Source organism: Anopheles funestus, chromosome 3RL (assembly GCF_943734845.2).
Source record: "Anopheles funestus chromosome 3RL, idAnoFuneDA-416_04, whole genome shotgun sequence".
NCBI classification, from domain to species: domain Eukaryota; kingdom Metazoa; phylum Arthropoda; class Insecta; order Diptera; family Culicidae; genus Anopheles; species Anopheles funestus.
The window spans coordinates 63,387,934-63,407,499 of NC_064599.1; the positions used below are offsets into that span (position 1 = coordinate 63,387,934).

Below are 19,566 nucleotides of genomic sequence, written 5' to 3' on the forward strand. Positions count from 1 at the left end.
TTCTCAAACACCACAACTCCGGTCGGATCGCACGTTTCATGGTAACGACCATCGAACAAGCTCAGTGCGCGGCTAGCAAAAGTATGACGGACGGACCATTAATTATGCACAATAGCAACAGTCATAAATTTTACATTCGTGTACAATAAATTATCCCCGTGCCGGGCCAACACTGCGATGTGGTGGATGGGCAGACTTTACCCATTTCTCAGGACGCAGACACTGTAAAAGCATCAAATGCATCCCAAACCCCCTTATTTTCTTTCCATGCGCATTAGAAAACATGTTGTTGCGTTAGTGAGGCGAGAAAGTTTGAAACCTTCAAACACGCATGATGGGAAGGCTAATGTGGAACTGCATCCGTTTTTTCCATTATCCCGTTTATATGGAACTCTGCAATCAGCATTGTCACAATTTATTGAACGGACACAACAATTGTTTTGATCCATGTGCGGTCAGTATAAATCTGTTCCGAAAAATGTTTGTTAATATTTTTATATAATGCTTAAAAATGTAAAGTTTTACAATATAAAAAAATATTTTCCGAGTTTTCCTTTATCATACAAAGATAAACATGTTTCCTTCTACCATTTTTTCCTGAAAAATCCATTGTTTTATTATTATAATATAAGATATATAAGAAACTCTTCTTCAACTTGGTTTGATTTTTCTGCTTTTGTCTAGGTTTCATCCAAAACGAAATTAAAAGGTTTTATTTCGTGTTCCGATATTTCTTTCCAAAATGATGATGATTTTAGTGTACTCTCAATATTGTACAAAAAAAAATAATTTAAATTTAATTTAATTTTAATAATTTAAGTTATAGCTTAAGTCCCAATAAGTAGATTAGCCACAACACAACACAACAAATCTTTACAACAATTGGTAATATTGCCTTTATTTTCAAAACCAAACCTAATCGCCTAATATATCTTAAACGCTAAACAGTTCAAACCGTTTAAACCCCGTAACGAAATTCATCAAACTGAATTCATGCTTATTACCACCAAAAAAAAGGCAAACGATTCGTGCAGATATCATTATAAATTTTATCGAACCATTAAACTTTTTACTAGTTTTCAACGTCACTTTCTTCGTCCGTTTTGTTTTCTTCATCGTCCGAAAATTTATCTTCTTTCTACCTCATTGAATTGTACTGTTATCGGCTATCTGCTAACTTAACCAAGTTCAACCACGTGTCGGGCCACGCCACATTACTCAATTGAGTGAAACGATTTCCATGTTTTCTTTTTATTTGTCTTTTCTTTGTCGCTCGTTCCTTCGATGCAAGGTTCCAGTTCGCGCCATTTTGTCACTGCATTTGCTCCAACTTCATCGAAATTGCTTATTCGTAAATGTAATTTTACGTTTGCCTTTTTTCTCCCGTTTGGTGGATTATTTTACACACGAACAAAGTGGGCTAACGGGAACAGATAAGGTGTGGGTAACGTGCGATAAATAAATTACCTTTACTACAAGGGAAACTCGCGTGAAGAAACTGTTGCTTTTCGTGGAACGTGGAATTCCTTTGCTTCGCTTTCCCTTCACGGAATTGTTCCACAATATTCGTAGAAGAATTTACGTCTTTAAACTATGGTAAAAGTGTACGCATCAGCTAGACCGCCGAGAAATTGCTTTCCATGTCGGTGTAACCACAAATCGATAGTGAAACTGTTCGCTTCCAAGCGCACCAAGCTTCTAACTCCTTCTAGGGCTTTTGCTTAACTACCGTATAAAGTAACGAGGCAAGCCGGAAGTCCGGAATCTTACCGGCACCCGGGCAAAAAAGGCTCAATCCTCCGATGGGGCTGGCTCGTGTTTCTTTGGTACGTTTGCATTTCACTTACGCTTCCCATAAACGAAGGCAGCTAACATGTAGGCAATCCGCTACGACACGGCGGTCAACTACGTGATCGGACGGAAACGGGACAGAGGCTGGGCACGCTGCCCAGCTTTGCTTAACTTTTGCCCCGCTGCGGTGGCGGTGGTGACGGTGGATTGATGCCCTTTCGCTTGCGGAGTGATTCCGTCGGGCCCTGCGTCGGTCGCAGCAGCTGGCGGAAGTTGAACGGACCGAGGTACGAGTCGGCGTTACGATCCTTCTGGAAGATGATAGCCTGCTCGACGGAATCGAACGAATTGAGCGAATTCATACCGCTGCTGCCCGTGCTCAGGCTGGAACTGTTGGAGCTAACGTCCCGCTCGTGGACACCACCGTCCCGTGCCCGCTCGCGCTGATGATGGAGCGGCCCTTTGACGTCGATGTTCAGGTACTTGGAAACATTGAAGTTTTGGTAATCCTTATCCAGCGTGGACCGGTCGTCCGACAGGCTGCTTGCACTCTTGGAATCCATCTGGGCGAACGAGGTAACGTGCGGGCTGAACCGGTACACACCGTTCAGCAGCTCGCAAACACCCTGACCACAGTTCAGTTCCGACTGACGCCAACCGGTTCGTTCGCCGTTTTGTGGCAAATGTTGATGATGTTGTTGTTGTTGTTGTTGCTGTTGCTGACGAGCTTTCTGTTGCTGCTGTAGCTGCTGCTTTTGATATTGCTGGACCTGCTGCAGCTGTGCCAGTTGTTGCTGCTTCTGCTCTGCCGCCTTCCGCCGATGATTCACGAGAAAGTTCGTGTCACCGAACATTCGCATCACCGGACTCTTACTATCGATTTTCGTTTCTTCCGAAATGTTCTGATACTCGTGATGCTCAATCAAACGTTTTTGAGGTACTTGTTGCTGGTGTTGTTGCTGGTGTTGTTGCTGCTGTTGCTGGTGATACTCGTGCAGCGATTGGTCATCCACACCAGCAAACCGACTTACTACCGGTTGGGCATCTTTCGCCAATTGATCGGAACGCTTCTTCCTTCCGGCCGGTTCCTTACGCTGTTTCTCGCCCGAAGAAATACCGCTCGACAGGGCGGATCCGGCGGACGACGAGGTGGATGACGATGTAACCCCATTAGCGGCGGCCTTTTCCTTCTCTTTCTTGGCCTTCTTTTCGCGCTTTTTACGCTCCTTGTTTTCCTTCTCGCGTGCCTTCATCTCAGCTTTGGCCGCTTTCTTACCGGCACCACCACCACCGAGACCGAGCAGCCCGAGTCGGGAGGGTGGCGTGGATGCTTCACGTGCCGGCTCGACAGGCGACTGGCGAACCGGGCTCGGATGGGGTGGATTGGTCGGTTCGCCCGATGAGTCGCGCTGCTGGTTTGGTGAATAGCGTAGAATCTGTTGATTGTTCGGATTGAGATAGCTGAACGCTGGAATGCTACGAATATGGGCCGGTTCGTTTTGATTTTGTGGAGATCTGGTTTGAAATTGAAGAACGAAGACACGGAAATATTTAGTTTAATTAAACAATTTAATTGAATTCCACATGGGGAATTTATATTAACGTCACACGTGTAGGTAAAACAAAAGCAATATATTAGTGATGAAATGGTTAGTTAGGAAACGATTAAAAGCTCAACTCAATTTACAGACAACATCGATTTAAGCCATCAATTAATGAATGTTTTAATGAGATAAAACAAATATAAACTTTTATAGCTAAAAAAGCTTCCTTACACCTGTATTACCTGTAAGAACCCTTTCCATCAGCATCTATTTACTATAAAGGAAAGATCGATTCTTCGGGACGAAGGCAGACTCGTGCACATCACCATTAATCGCTAGTGCGCGCTTGTTCTTTAGAGGACTTTGGCGGGAAAACGGCATTAGAAGGTTAGTCATAGGAAACAAACGGTTAGAAAAGATTAGTAATCGTGCAGAAACTTCAGGTAGGTATGTGTTCTTATCACTAGTTGTTATTGTTTCTATCGAACTGGGCAATCTTGCTCATCAATCCCAGTTGGGCCCTGGAGCATGTTTGATGCAGCATGGTTGTAGAGGAAATAGAGACCGAGGTTAATTCAATACTCGTTAACCAACTCATTAGTACCATACCATTGGAATCTTGCGCCCAAAAACTTCGAAAGAATATTTACCTTGCAAGACCCTTGAACTTATCCTGCGGCGTGCCTTCCGTCACCTGGAATGCCTGGTGCCAGTTGCTGGAGAGCTGCTGTTTACGATCGCCTAGCTCCATCTTGCGGTCACCAAGGATGTCGTTCCGATTGATGTCAATGCGCTGTGGCGTTTGCTGCATATTTCGCTGCCTAAAATTGGAAGTTTTCAAAGATTTCCATTAGAAATAAGATCCAACAACAATTGGGACAATAACGGATGAGTAACTTGGAGAACACTACAACGGGGTTTAACTCGCATTCGATTCGGAACTAATGTGCTAAAAAGGGTAACCAACAAAAAAAACAGGCAGAACGTTGGCTTTCTACTTATGCGACATCACACAGCTACGCCCAAGCTACGCCATTTAGTGAGCAACAAACTCAAAACAAAAACAACAACTTTCGGCACACTCACAGAGATTCCCTTTCACTCTTTCACTCTTTCTCTCAATTCCCTTGCATTCTTCCCATCAGCCGTACATCCAGATCATAAACCAACTGCACAACGAAAACGCTAGCAGAAGCATTAGAAACATATGCAACAACCTTTGCGAGCGCAGGTTGCGTTCCACCTCGTAGAACGGCATATCCCACGGGGAGATGTCGTCAAAGTCTGCTGCGGGCGGTGGACTTCTGTGTTTTTTGGCAGCATTGCACAAGAAGAGTACATGAAAGAGAGTGTTGAGTTCTATCATGCGGCCGGTACCGATGACGGACATTACCTTTGTATTAGTTCCTTTGTCATCTCGTGGTCACAGTCCATGCTTCGGAGCGAGCTGTACTTCGCGCAGTCACCGCCCGGTACGGTACCAAGCAGTCCCGGCACTAGCACGAACCCAGGTGGCCGTCGGTAATCGTTCGGCAGCTTCTCGATCGCCTCCAGCGGTACGCCCGCCTTGTTCACGCGCAGATTCTTGTGCACCTCCTGGTTGAGCATGTGCACGTTCTGCGAGAACGCGATCAGATCCATCTGCTGGTCCTTGGTCGTGAGCGGTTTCGGCTGTGGTTGCGGTGCCGGTCCCTTCCGGGATGCCGCCGCCATCGCATCCCGATTGTTGCTGCTGTGTTTGCTCTTCTGGGTACGGTAGTAGCGCTGAATGATGCGCGCTGCATCCTCCTTCGTGAAGCCCTCCTTCTGCATCATCCGCTGCGCCTCCACGCGGTTCTTCGCGATACCGAGTATGTATTTGGTTTTCGCTTCGATTTCCGGCGTCATGCGCATCTTCCGGATGGTGTACCCGCGATAATAGCTCTGAATGACGATGGCGGCCCGCTCGTTTTCCTTGTTGTTCATGTCCACGCTGCGCTTGTCGTGGATGTGTTTCGCCTCCAGCTGGTGGTTCGATAGCTGATGTATTAGTTTCGCCTTCGCCAGTGCCTGTTTGGCCTTGTTTTGTTCTGCGATGGGGGAAAAAGTAGAACCGATTAGTACAATACGGATGCTCACCTAAGGTTTAGCAAATATCACGAATAAATACCATTGTTCTTTTTCTCCTTGGCCAAACGTTCCTTTTCGAGCCGTTCCTGTTCCAAACGTTCGCGCTCTCGTTCCTGTTTCTCCTTCAGTATTCGCATACGTCGTCGCGTTAACCATCCACGGACGTGCTTCTGCAACGTGACTGCACTCAAGGCAACGCGCTGTTTCTCTCGCTTGTACTGTGCCTTGGCTAGCCAACGTCTTACGCATGCTTGCACCAAAATTATCTTTCGTACCTACGATCGAGAAGAATGGTCCAATTAAACGTTTCCCCAAAACGAATCATGTCAAACACCCCTAAACGTACATGTTCCTCGTACAGCTTTGATAGATATTCCACGTGATAGTACTTGAGGAACACCTTCGACTTGCCAAGCGCCCATCCGTCCATCTTTAGGCGCACTAACAGCAAGCGACAGGACTCCCGGTTCGATACGACACGTTCCTCGAAACTGTACGCCAGGAAGCAGTACCTGCAAAAAAGATATACAAAACGATTATCACCTTCCTAAGCTAACCATTCCCTACTAATCTCTTACTTTCGCAAGAAGTCAGCAAATGTAAACCGATGACTGAATCCATGCTGTCGAATGCGAATCGTCTCCAGCACGCCCGTATATCGGAGCTGCTTTAACACCTTTGCCGCATCGAACGACTTGGCAGCTTTCTGTTCGTTCGGTTTGATACAGCGTATAAACTGTGGCGTACCGGTAACCATCTTCTGCAACAGATCCATCAACGAGTACCGGAAATAGGTGGCTACCGTTTGCTGGGCCCGCGACTGTGATGCTAGTCCGCGTGAGTTGAATTTCTCCTTCGTGTCCACCTTGATGAAGCTCGGCACGTTCTGGCGCGAACCGGTATCTTGAATGGCCGAGTACAAGTTGCCCGTCTTCGTGATGGGACACTGAAACAGGAAGCGTATCATGTCGTACTGGCTTTGCCGTATCAGCTGAATGATCTCGGCCGGAAGGAAGTTGCGATTCTTCTCCAGGAAGCCGTCCGCTTGATACACCACTCGGCCGGCAAAGTGGTGAATGGCAAAGCAGACTGCATCGGATTTGGGACGCTGGTAGAACTTTGACTTCACGTTGTTGTGGAATTTTTCTATCGGAAAAATACACATACTTAGAGCATTGGCAAGTTTTGAGAGGAATAGTGTTAAGCGATGATCAACTTACCAATCAATGATCGATCCGTTGAGCGCGGAAAACGTGACTCCTCGTCAAGTAGTGCCAGCAACCCCAAAGGTCGACTCAACAGCATATCCAGCACGGGACGATTATCGGCAAACTCCACCAAATCCACCGGTATACCCTCTGCCATATATTCCTGAAGTTCCAAATATTTATCCATTACAGTAAAAGCTCCAAGCGTTTGATTGATAACGAGTTAACTATGAAACTTACCTGTTGCTCCCAGGTAAAAATGTGTTGATTGAAGTAGTACTGTATCTGTTCGTTGGCAATATTAATGCACAGTTGCTCGAAGGAATTCTTGCTGAAGTTTTCGAACCCAAAAATATCCAACAATCCAATTGCTAACTGTTCCGGGCTGTGGAAACAAATCAACATTATTACAGATACTTTACAGATAGTCAAAAGGGTTTTCTACCTACCTGTTGCTATTTCTGTTGTGCACTAGCAGCAGATTAATCTGATTGACCATCCAATCAAACAATCGGCCGTACAGTCCCTTCGCCATAGCGTCACGGGCGGTACAAGCTTCCGCCACGTTGTTGTGTCGTGTGATCGTTTCACCCCGAGTGACGACCGAGTTGGAGGAGAGTGCTTCCAGCAGGTCGGCCGAATCAACGCCAAGCAACTTCGACACACGGTGCATCGGAGCCACATCGATAACACGGGCTCGGCTGTCCGTATTATCGTTGGAATCCATCTCACCAAACTCGATATCACCAAGGTTCAATATAGCGGCCAACACACGGTTCACCATATCCACCTCATCGTCCTTAAAGCCCAACACACGGAAACTAGCCAACAGTTGCTTCCATCGATCTACGTTCGTTTTCGGCAGTGTTGCCGTCTCCTGCAGATATCGATGTGTCTTCCGGTACGAGGGATGCAGATAATACTCCTCCAACCTTCCCTCCGCCTGCAAACCATCGTACATGTAGTAAAACACATGAAAGTTACCCTCTCCTTCGGCCTGCTTAACGACACGGCTTTGCTCCAGCAGATAGACGAAGATGCGCGCACCGTTCACCTTGCCACTTCGGGCCATTGTCAGTTCCAGATATTTGCCGAAACGGGAACTGTTCGCATTGATGCCAGTCCGTGCATTGCCGAATGCTTCCATAATTGGGTTAACCTGCAGGATACGTTCCTCCAAGTTCTTCGTGACCGCCTTGCCAAGGTAAACCAGTTGCTTGAGCAGCAAGTTAGCGCTCTCCGTCTTACCGGAACCACTCTCGCCCGATATCACGATCGCTTGGTTTTGGCGCTGATGCACTAACGCTTGATGTGCGGCATCCGCTATAGCGAAGATGTGAGGTGGATTGTCCGATCGCGCTTGTCCAGTATACTTGCGCTGATGCTGTGTCGTATATAGGCCAACCTGACTGAATGGATTAACGGCGATCAGTATATCTCCTATATAGGTGTAGATCTGATTCGTTTCGTAGCGCTTTTGCAGCTGCTCTACAATTGCATCCTCCGTCAGTACGTCCAACGCCGCCAGATCGTCCATATACATCTTCTGTGGCTTGGATTTGCGGTCCGACTTCAGTTTACCGTACTTTGTGGTAGCTATCGCTTGACTCGGTGCTCGACCATCCTCCCGTTGGCGAGCGATCTCCGATCGAAGATCTTGCCGTATTTGATCCACATACGGACCGACGCTCTTCAGGAACGGATGCGTAACCAATTCCTTCGAGAATGGACGCTGCTCAAGATCCTTCACGAGACACTCCGAGATAAAGTCGGACAGCATCGACGAGTACTGTTCCGGATGGGATAGCTTCGGTGGTGGGTTACGAGGGATCTGGAACAGAGCCCGCATGGGATGAAGCTCGCAAAGTGGTGGATCACCTTCCGCCAGCTCTATCGCTGTAATTCCAACCGACCACACATCACACCGGGAATCGTACGATTGGTCTAGCTGCTGTTCGCAAGCGATCACCTCCGGTGCCATCCAGTACGGTGTGCCGACGCTCGTGTTACGCCGGGCCATGGTAGCAGCAAGATGTGAACTCACACCAAAGTCTACCAACTTCACGTGGCCCGTCTCCGTCAGCAGTATGTTGTGGCCCTTAATGTCCCGATGCATGCAGTGGTTTTCGTGCAGAAACACTAGCGCCTGCACCGTTTCCCGCAGTATATACGCGATCTGGTTGTTGGAGAGGCGTGATCCACGACTGCGCAGACCTTGAACCAGATCCGTCACGGAACCTCCTGTGCATAGCTGAAAGAATTCGAACAAACCAAAGGAAAACGGAAAACTGTCAGATAAATAGTACTCCAATGCTTATGAGGAAGGAGCCCAAGCGGAAAATTAGTTTTGCAATCCCTTCCATTGTTCGACATCGCTCTACTGGACAAGATTTAATACGATGCACGTCACGCTACCGGGTGCTACATTTTCAGACCGCTTCCCTTCCCAAAACTTCCCAAAAACCGCCACAAGTTGCGCAACGGTCATTCATGCGAAATTGGGGAAAATGTACGGTGCATTTCTTCGCCAAGCAGTTCCAAACGAAATGGTATAATAATGTCATTATTACTTCGATCCGGTCATTTTAATTTTCATACAATAGTGGTTCTGGTTGTTTGCGATAGGAAATCCCACGAACAAAACCGAAACAGTGAACTATTGCAGGTCATCGATTTGAAGTCAACCGAGCCCCCGGGCCGTCCGGGCATGGAGATCCAGAAAGCTTCCATCGCTGTACGTTTTACTGATGCAATCGAGATCGGTGTAGGAAAAAGGGAGCAAGCAAAGGAAGATAATGGACCATATAAGACTGTTATGCGAACGTTCATCATATCCACTTTGTGCCTTTTTGCAGCAGAGGTGTTTGTTTAGTGACTACCGTCCCAACCGCACCTTCAGCAAGTGTGCAGTTGTCCTCTAGCGACCAAATCCTCACCAAAAACCGGCACAATACCCAAGAGTTCGTGACAATGCGTGAGAAAGGGTAGGAAATTTATTGCATACTATCTTGTCCGCGGCACGTCATACGGCTCGACGCGATTCGGATCTACAATCAGATCGGACTGTACCTCAACAATCATCGCGGCGGTAGGTATGCAATAAGTTATGTCAACAAGCAAATAAACGCTACCGGGGGCGGTGGCATGATCGGTTCGTTGCTTCCCTGACATCAAGCCTTGTATCGCTCCAATTCGCCGTAATTGAAACCCGTAAAATTTGCCCACCTTTCCTTTGGCACATCCTTTCCGAATGGGGTTGCTCACCAAAAATACCGGCATTTAATCGAGAGACGATGTAGAAAATTTGGAACTTGTGTGCAAATTAATGTGACTTATTTAAACACTTTAACGGAAAACTGGGAAAGTATGTTTACACATGTTTGGTAGCAACAATTTAACCGATTTAAAGTCGTTATCAGTACCACGCGTGCAGTGAAACTACCCCAGTAGATAGTAGTACATATTAATATGTAAAGAAATTTCACCCCAAAAACATATCTTGGGACAACGCGAGAAAGCAAGATACCGTTAATATGAAAATGAATTGCTTAAAACTACAAACGATTCGTTAGGATTCGGAGCGGAGAGTCATCCCAAAAACACCTTTTGTGTGTTTATCTCTTTCAATCGTTCAATGTTTTTGGACCCCATATTTAAAGCCATCAAAACCAGCTTAATGGGTGCATTGGGTGAAAGCGATCAAGCTTAAAAATAACATTTCGACCAAAAATAAGACCATTCATGTGGTGGACAGATGTACTCCCAGCAGGTGAGTGCATTGAACTTTTCGTGTCACAGCGTTTGTCCCATTTTTTTTTCCAACCAGCCAATTAAAAGAACACACCGACTTTAAATAGAAAGACCAGTTCCAAAAAATGCCTTGTCACTTCCACTTTCAAACACGACCGGCCTACGGGGTGGGTAGTTGTTGCGTTTTTTTTTCTTGCTTCAATCTTTTATTGGCAACCTCCTTTCTCGCAGGCGGATATCAGTTTCATTTTTATACGCCATCTTCGATTTATCTCTTACCATTCCGTATTCCACCATGTTGTCCAACTGTTTCATACGCACCATCCTTTAGGCTTGTGCCGATGTCCAAAAAAAAAAAGGCTGTCTTTATGGGATTTATAATCGATCGAAACAAATCACTCGTCTACGTCTTCAGCATGAGCCCTGATAGCGTAATAGCGTTCGAAACTGGAAGAATTAGGAAACCTCAACGAAGGTACGAGGAACCATGTTGGCTAAATACGGCATAATGCAAAAATAAATAAGCGTCTCTAGATTTCGCACGTATCATCAATGCCCGAGGCACACTCGGTCCCGGTCCAACACAGTAAAATCTTCAAGATGAAGGGTAAAAACGGTGAACCTCAATGCACGAAACGTCAAGGTAGCTGCAATATCCCCCGATCAACCAAAAGCGAACCGACCAAAGTGTTGCTTTAATTTGAACTTTCTTTCCACGCCGTGCCGAACGAAAGACGGTGAAAACGCCGGGCAGATGAGGTGCGCAAGATAACTTCAAGCCAAAAAGTGCCCAACATCAATGGCGACGTCAAATGCCCGAAAACAAAAAACGAAAGTACTCGAGCCGAACGAGCTTTCGATCTTAGTTTTCGATTTGCCCTAGGCAGCCACCTTTTTGGACAAAAAGTTTTGCCCAAAACATAGTGTGAATGTTGGTGTCTATGCTCCAGCGGTATGTTTCGGGTCGGGAATTGAAATTTTTTCAAGGTTGCACAAAAAAAAGTGCGTCAGCCACACTCACGGGCCGGCAGTTTGGTAGTTGGCACGATGATTATCTTTACCACAAAAGTAAGGAAAGTGAAACGTTTACGAGTTCCCGAAAAAATAAAACTTGCTAAAAGACTGGATGCTATAAACGATAACTGTGAGTTTGTTTTACACTGATTTTCCCTTAGCGGAACTTGACCTTGTTTTGTACTGTAAGGGAACATCACTACTGTTGCTTTGTCTTTTGCTGCTTTTGTACCATCAGGTTAGCTATAAATCTTATCCGATGTCTTCACTTTTGCCGTGAAGAAAGTCAACGTTCATCTTTTACAACTGGACAATATTATGGCGCTATTTATGGCAATGTCTGTTTACGATACTAACGTCTACGCCTCATCAGTGCCCTCAAAGTTAAAACTCGCGCTTTTCTTACTTCAATTGAAGGTTGTCCTAAAATAAGTGTCTAATTTAGATACTGCTCAACCTCCAATTGATCAAAAATATTCGAAACAAATTCACTGCTAAATGACACCCACCGTTGTATCAGTCCGTCCTTCCTTCGCCATCGAATCAAACCGTTCGCAAGTCTTTTTCTCACGTCCCATAGTGTCATCCTGTACCTTCCGTATTATTATCACAATCACAATCATCGTCCGTGTAGTCTGTGTCACAAAACCAAATTGTTCCCTCTCGTGCGGGTGGCAATTCCGTTGCACACCCCTTTTTCGATGGTCGTAAATAATGGCAAAACTTAATCGGGAATGTGTCACTAGCTATTCACTACTGTGCACTACCGTGCTGCACGTTGCTGCGACAAGTCACCAACGGACACGGTCCTCTACACACACACACACACTCCCATACGGTTAAGTCCCATCCACCACGCAGAATCGCCCACCGTCGACTGACCGGCTGAACCTGACTGAACCATGCTCGTCTGCCGAATATCCGTGCCTTGTGTTTTTATTTTTTATCTTCCATTTGTTATTATTATTTCTCGAACCGTCGCACGGAACAAGCAAAACGGAACACCGCACAAAAACATGTTCACCCATTCGGCCGAGATGCATAATAATTTTCCTAGCCCCGCCTTATCTCGACCACACTATCAAAGGCCCAAAACGCTTACTAGCGTCTTCGCTCTCTCCCTCTCTACACCCTATGTGCTTCATGTTTCCATTTTCGCTTTTCCTTCACAGTACAAGCCCAAGTCTTTCGTGGGGTTTTTTTTCTTCCTTTTGGTGTAAATGTTTACTTTTGGGCCGAAAATACATCGCTTTCCCTGGGCATCCTCACAACTTCACCACCGAGCCCGATCTCTTATGTCCGACATCTTCTTGACGGTTGTAATGAAATCTTTAACCACCTGATGAATAATATCCGACACTTCCGATCTACGCACCGTACACCCAAAACAACCGCCAGCGGAAGTTCATGGTCACCGAGCGAGTTGGTTCTTCGCATGCGGCACCCAACAACCGTTTGGACCTCCACACTCAGGCTGGCACTCTTCAAACCACCACTTACCCTTCTCTTTTCAACCCCACCCTTTCTTTTTCCGATCATCTTCTTTTTCCTTTCCCCCACGTTCGTGCCTTTGGATGACGACTTTCATCCACCCGTAGACGTACTTTTACCCACCCCGCAGACCCCACATTAGCATCCAAACATCATAATTTTCTCTCATTTTGGCCCTCCACCCGAGGAGGGTGGCGGGGCAACAATTTCTCGGTCACGGCCCCCAGTAGTACAGTGACAACACTCTACTGATCCCAATACGGACACCCTGTTGCGCTTTGCTAAGCACACAGCCGAAACCAAAGCTCGCTACAACACTTGTGGCACGTTCACGCGACTGTTGGGTGACTTTATGGGAAATCGTGTTTATCCGCTTACCTCCAGCACGAACCACAGCTGGTCATCTTCGACCGTAGTGCCACGCTTCAGGAACAGCCCGGCAAAGTCGGGAATGTTGGGATGCTTCGAGAGATCGCGCAGCACCAGATACTCCTCCTCGATCTCTTCGATATTATCGGCGATGCTTTCCAAGATCTGTGTAGCGAGAAAGAATGGAACAGATTAAAGATTAATAATAATGAAAAAACCAGCTCAACGATCAAATCTCTCATCCAACAATCGTGCCTCCAAAACTCGAAACCGTGTAAATAATTTAGTGAAACCGGTTTTACGCATGGTAGAAATGAAAATTAAGCTAACCGACCGGGTGTAGCTGAGAAAATACAACGGTAAAATCACCCTTTTACAGCTTTTTTTTTCTTTCAACACAGCCTAACGCAAAAAAGCATTGATCATGGGCGCCCGTCCTTCCGCCAGCACTTCGGCGCCGGCGAGAGAGTATAATCATAGTAATACTGATGGTGATGATGAGAAGATTGGATCTAATTGAACCTTTCCGAAAATTTGGCTGGCTGGCCTTGCCAAGGTCCGCACAACTTGCTAGTGGGAAGTTGCCTTATAGAAACTATGCTTCATCGGAACTAGCTTCTAACAATGTAAGAAATGGAGCAACAGTTTTGAGCATATGATATGTGGAAGGTAGAGAGAACTTTCACAATTTCTGAAAAAAATATGATAGCTCAGTTAATTTAAATTAAGAGAAAATGTTTCAAACGTGCTCATAATAGTCATATCTACCCAATATATTTTTTGCGAAGAATCGAGATGAGATCAGGAGAAGAAGAATTGACTCCCAAAAGATTTATGAATCTTTGAAGATGAGCCGAATCTGCAGATCTTCATCATTTAGAGATTCATGATTCTTTGGAGATTCATAATTCTCAAACTTTCATTGATCTTCAGAGATTTGTGAATATTCAGAAATTGTAGAGCCTAATTCTTTTTTATCATATGTGAAGCAGATTCACCAAATATTAGTTACATAGTGTATAACATTTTGCAAGTGTGTCATATTGACAACGTGCTTCACATGTGTTCAAAGCTTAAACGCATCAACGACGGTCACATGTTGAACTCGTCACAGGTGAAAAATCAATTTCTACACCGAACCAATTCGCAACGAACGCGCTTCTAAGGCTTCCCAAAACGTGCTCCCCTGTCGTTCGAAGGCCCCAACACGGCCCCAAGAATACATAGCATAAAAAAAAAACTGATTTTTATTTGCCCAAACTAAACAACAATATCCGATCCCATGCACGAAAGACGATGAACCGTCTCACATAATCGACATAAAATCTCGATTTCACGTCTAATCCCGCTCGTCCATCAAACACTTCCGATGTGCCGATTAGTGGCTGTTGGCAAACATGTAACGGTGTGGAAAAAGCAAAGCAACCAAAAACAGATAAAAGGCTGTACTGAAAGCACGCAGAATGTAACATGCCATGGTACAACTGTTTAAACGTACGCATGGTGCGTATGTTTAAAGTTGTACAAACGAAAAATGGAAAGAAAAACAGCGTAAGATGTGCTCCATCCCCAAGTGGCCATTGTTAGGCGAAGGGTGGCCGGAACTCTTCCGAACTCCCCCATTTGCAGCAAAACCTGGGAATGATCGACGACTGTTGATTGCTTTCCGTTTCTCGTTCACACAACAATTTTACACCGGCAGCAATCGGAACCCTGTATGCAAAAGTCTCACCCGTATGGTCTTAACATCATGTAATGGCAATGTTCCCAGTGCGACTACCTCTCTTCCGAGGTAGGTCTGCAACATGCAACACAACAAAGGAGGGGAGGAAAAAAAGGGCCTAAGACCTTCCACGCGGGTGAAACACTGGATCTGCGGAAGTTTGGTGGAATTGTACGTGGAAAAACACTAGACTAGTGTCGGATGTGTATAATTACGTCAAAGCGATCCTATGAGAAGACGTGCAGATCAATAACACGGACAAACACTTTAACACAGCGCTTTGCAAGGCCAAGATAATCTTGTGCAGGGTGGATAGCAGAAAAAAAAACAATAACTTTAGTAGGTTTTTTTGTTAGTTCAAAGCAAAGGGTCGAGCGGATTTAATACAGAAAAACCCATCCACAACCAATCGCGTAATCGCAAGTGTTACGTCCGTTTGGTCATTAGCTGAGCATTACTGAGCACCGTATATTAATGGAGGTCGTAATTACAGTCGACACCGGTTAAGGTTTGTCGTGACACACCATTAAACTTTTTTAACTAAACTTTCGCAATTTACAATTTAACGGTTTGATGACACCAGTATGTATTAACGAAAGATTTTTCTTGTTGTTCATCTGTCTCACACATTGCTTTTATGGAAAACTTTGGTAATCACTGCCACTTTTGCTGCATTGATAACTTACCTTGACCGCATACTTGCGTCCGGTGTGTTTGTCCTTCGCACTGTAGACCTCACCGTAGGTACCTTCGCCGATCAGGTCCAGCAGCTCGAACCGCTCGTTCGGGCTCGGCAATCTGCTGAATTCCACATGCTGTGACAGTCCATTGTATGCCATATTCCTGTTTTTGAAGAAAGCCAAGAAGCGAATGTACGCGTTAGCAAAGCTGTTCAACTGTTCACGTCCGACTTCGCACTAGTTCTGACAATTGTTTTGACGATACGACGAGAATCGTAGCAAGGTGCTGCCGTAGGAAACGGTCCCTGCCGGCCTGCATGGGTCGGAAGGATAAACGGCTTAAGCTGTCGAGGGACACATATGCGCTGGGGCAAGTGTCGACTCGGGCTGCACGAGACCGTGCACGATGCTATGGTTAGCTGCTTCTTTTTGTGACTTGCGTTTGCATACCATGCCGCTTCTAGACAGGGTGTAATCTAATAGGATCAACCGCGATTCCCTATCTGTGTGTGTACCTTTAAGTCCATGTTAACATAGCACATGTTCTTTTACCTCATTGCAGTGTGTATCGTTCGGCGATAGGTCCATACTACCAATACTTGTTCCGAAATTCAAACTAGTCTTTTTATTTAAAAATGCTCCAACAAGCCAAATATAACTTTATAGTCCTAACAAAATAATTTTGAATCATCGAAAATACAAATTTAAATCACATGAAAACTTTTTAATTTAATCAGTAAAAAATAATAAATAAATCCTTTTCAATTATTTAACAAGAATTTTGTATAACAATCAATATAGTTTTAATTTTTTAATTAAAATTCATTACCACATAAATCATTTCCTTTGACGGAAAAAAGACAACCAAAACATATCCAAAAATTGCATCATTTAACGGCACGTTCGACCACTTTCAGCATCAAAACTAGTTAACATTAATTAATCTGCAGCGCCGCCGAGTTAAGCTGTTGCAAAAGCTCGCTAGCATCCGGATGAATCGGTTTTCACCGAAAACGGTCGACTAACATCAAGCGGATCAACTTTTATGTGGAGCACTCGGTGGAACACACTTGCCACACCAGACCGGTTGATTGCATATTTCTATCAGCTTCGAACGCTATAATTCTACTAACTTAAAAATTTCCTCTCCAACGGAACGAGCTCGAACCCTGGAAACCTTCTATCCCGCGGCAACGAATTCTATTAGATTTTACTCCCTTCGGGGACATATCGGGGAAATGAGGTTTTCAAAGTGTGTCTCCGGTAAGCATCATACTGTTGCTGCATTATGCAAATACTTCCACCGAGTGGTTCCACTTTCTACCAGGCACTTGTTGCACACACACACACACGGCCACACGCGCAGACAAAAAAAATCATATTATCAAAGCAAAATAACGCACAACACGAGCGATACCACATGGAGCAAGCGAAAATGAGCTCAAAATGAGTGAGCATAATAGGTATCGCGCGCATAAGTGGTTAAGGTTTTTTTTTCCATACGCAGTGTGCTGGCAGCTGGCAGTCTATATCTACAAAACATATCTGCTTTCGCATCCCGCATCAAAAAACCGTTTGGAGGTTGTGGGCGTGAGAAAGAAGGCTCTCCTCCTGCAGCCACCATTTACAAAAGACCCCGCCGTATTCCGCGCTAAACGTTCACGAACGCTACGTCAATGCAGCGAGCACCAGAAAACGCATCATACGGTAGCGTAAGTGACGGCGCATAAAATCTACATAACGAGATAATAGAAACAATTTATTTGACTTGATTTCTCTCACCACACTCACCACCGACAGGCTGGCAAATGTAAGGTGGAGCCGTTTTTCCTCATCTCACAATTCCACCCACTAAATGAACATATTTAGTGAATTAGATATGTACGTCTGTGGCAAACATACCCAACATATTTTTATTGGAAATGCTGCTGTGCGAGTGCAAAAGAGGCACAACAGACGCAAAAGACAGCAAACGTAATTTAGATACAGATTGCAAAACATCTACAACTACATACGGGAATGGTGAAAAAACATAAGTCATAAGACAATTTTATACTATTTTTTCATATATTTAATCAATTGAAGTAGTGATGTGTAATCCGTAGTGGAATCGTGGATTCACGCGTATGAAAAATCGGTTCCGACTCCAACTACAAATCAAAATTGACTCCGGCGAGTCCGGTCGAGTCCGGTCGACTCCTAGTTCGATCGAGTCCGGATGAGTCCAAATGGGTACGATCGATTCCGGATGAGTACGAATGGGTTCAGATGAATCCGATGGGCTCGTTCGGAGTTAATCGGACTTGACCAGATTCAACAGGAGTCACTTCGGTCGGAGTCATTCCGACATTCAGACCGATCAGACTCCGGCAAAATTTATAATTTACTTATCGCAAAGTTGAAGTCATCCGGCTAGTATTGCCTACATAAAATCTAAGAATTCAAATTGCTACATAAATTGAGAGACCTAGTCCTTGATGAATGAGTTAATCAGTTAACAATAAAAATCAATAAATTGAACAATAAAATAAATAGGACCATGGAAGAATCGTCCAAAACGCTTTCTAAAATTATTTCTCTAAGATTCTTGTTCTAAGATATATAGATAAAACCTTGGTTATAGTCCTATGAAGGAATATACACTCTGCACCAAAGAGTGATTGGTGCTTTCATTATTCAATTCTGAAAAACTTAACAATTAGTTCAGTAAGAAAAGTATGAGGCAGGACTCGACCATAGTAAACTATAAAAAGTCTTCGTCGTCAATAGTCCTCAAAAATATTTTTAAATTAAAGTAACATTATAGTAATTTAATAACATTAATGATAAACAATAAAAAATTACAACTTACAATTACAAAACAATTGAATTTCTCAACGTTCCTCTACTACATCATACTCTAAATGGTTCAACCAGTATATCCATAGCCCTACTAGCGACACTGTTCCACCTGCCCAGAACAAAAAGTGCGTGGAAATCTAACTAAATACCTCGCCTCGTGAAAAAAAAGGTACACTTTTGTTTTCCATACCAACGAAAAGCGAAACCGTAACTTCACATTTGGCCATCCAGAAAGAATGGAGAGACTCAGTGGCGGTACCCCTGGGGGACAGGGTAGAACGTTCCACTTGAATGCCCAGTCACTCTACTAAACCGAGCTCGACACGCTGATGTACTGAACCGGCATCAGTTTGCCTGTTAATTTTGCTCGCTCTTGACGCACGAAACCTTACACTGTTTTTTGTCGACGAAACCAACTGGTGAAGTGGAATCCATTGTATGTTGGATGGTTTTTAACCTCCATTCAGTAATTATGCGAGGAAATGCTGGAAACGCAATACCAACACAAAAAAATACGTTTTTTTTAGCAAACCAGCAGGTTCCCAACATTCACTTTCCCCTTATTCCAGACTGGGTGGCACGCTGGATGGTTGGAAATAAATAGGTTTCTAGTTCATCGGCACAGAGGGCACACACGGTTGGCCTTTGTATAGAAATTATGCTACGTGCTAGTGAGTTGAAATAAAATAAAAAGCTTAACCCAACTTCATTACTTTGAACACGTGTATGCAAAAAAAATGTATTAGTCTCGGCTGAGATGTTTATTGAAATATGTATATGAAATTGTTTTCTTACATACCCCACATGACGACCTGTCTGAACTGACGACTGCATTCTGTAAAGAAAGCTCGTACCACTTATTCGGTTCAGCAGAGCAGTTAAATGAGCATTCGCGCACATACCCATCGTCAGTGATATCGGACAACTGATCGGACCGGCGGCAATGCGTTCATCGATACTACGCGAAACAACTTAATAAAGACAACGCACTTGCATATGCAGACGAAACTCAAGCATTGCACACAAATGATAATTGTTTTGGAAAT

The 19,566-nt window shown here is 44.7% G+C and overlaps 1 protein-coding gene across 3 annotated transcripts in view; it reads right to left on the bottom strand.

The window, feature by feature from the left end:
- Positions 1–872: 872 nt before the first annotated feature.
- Positions 873–19,566, bottom strand: part of LOC125771103 (myosin-IIIb-like) — a 59,878-nt gene continuing 41,184 nt past the window's right edge. For 2 of the 3 annotated variants that reach the window (XM_049441365.1, XM_049441363.1), the window contains 12 exons: positions 15,686–15,842; positions 13,286–13,441; positions 7,102–8,903; positions 6,893–7,037; positions 6,665–6,815; positions 6,023–6,590; positions 5,791–5,956; positions 5,485–5,719; positions 4,729–5,404; positions 4,553–4,639; positions 3,986–4,156; positions 873–3,306 (listed from right to left, as the gene is read on the bottom strand). In XM_049441365.1, coding sequence (XP_049297322.1) covers positions 1,959–3,306; positions 3,986–4,156; positions 4,553–4,639; positions 4,729–5,404; positions 5,485–5,719; positions 5,791–5,956; positions 6,023–6,590; positions 6,665–6,815; positions 6,893–7,037; positions 7,102–8,903; positions 13,286–13,441; positions 15,686–15,838 — 5,658 coding nt within the window. In that variant the 5' untranslated portion in view covers positions 15,839–15,842 and the 3' untranslated portion in view covers positions 873–1,958. The remainder of the gene's footprint in view (positions 3,307–3,985; positions 4,157–4,552; positions 4,640–4,728; positions 5,405–5,484; positions 5,720–5,790; positions 5,957–6,022; positions 6,591–6,664; positions 6,816–6,892; positions 7,038–7,101; positions 8,904–13,285; positions 13,442–15,685; positions 15,843–19,566) is intronic. The other variant, XM_049441364.1, reaches the window with a different exon arrangement.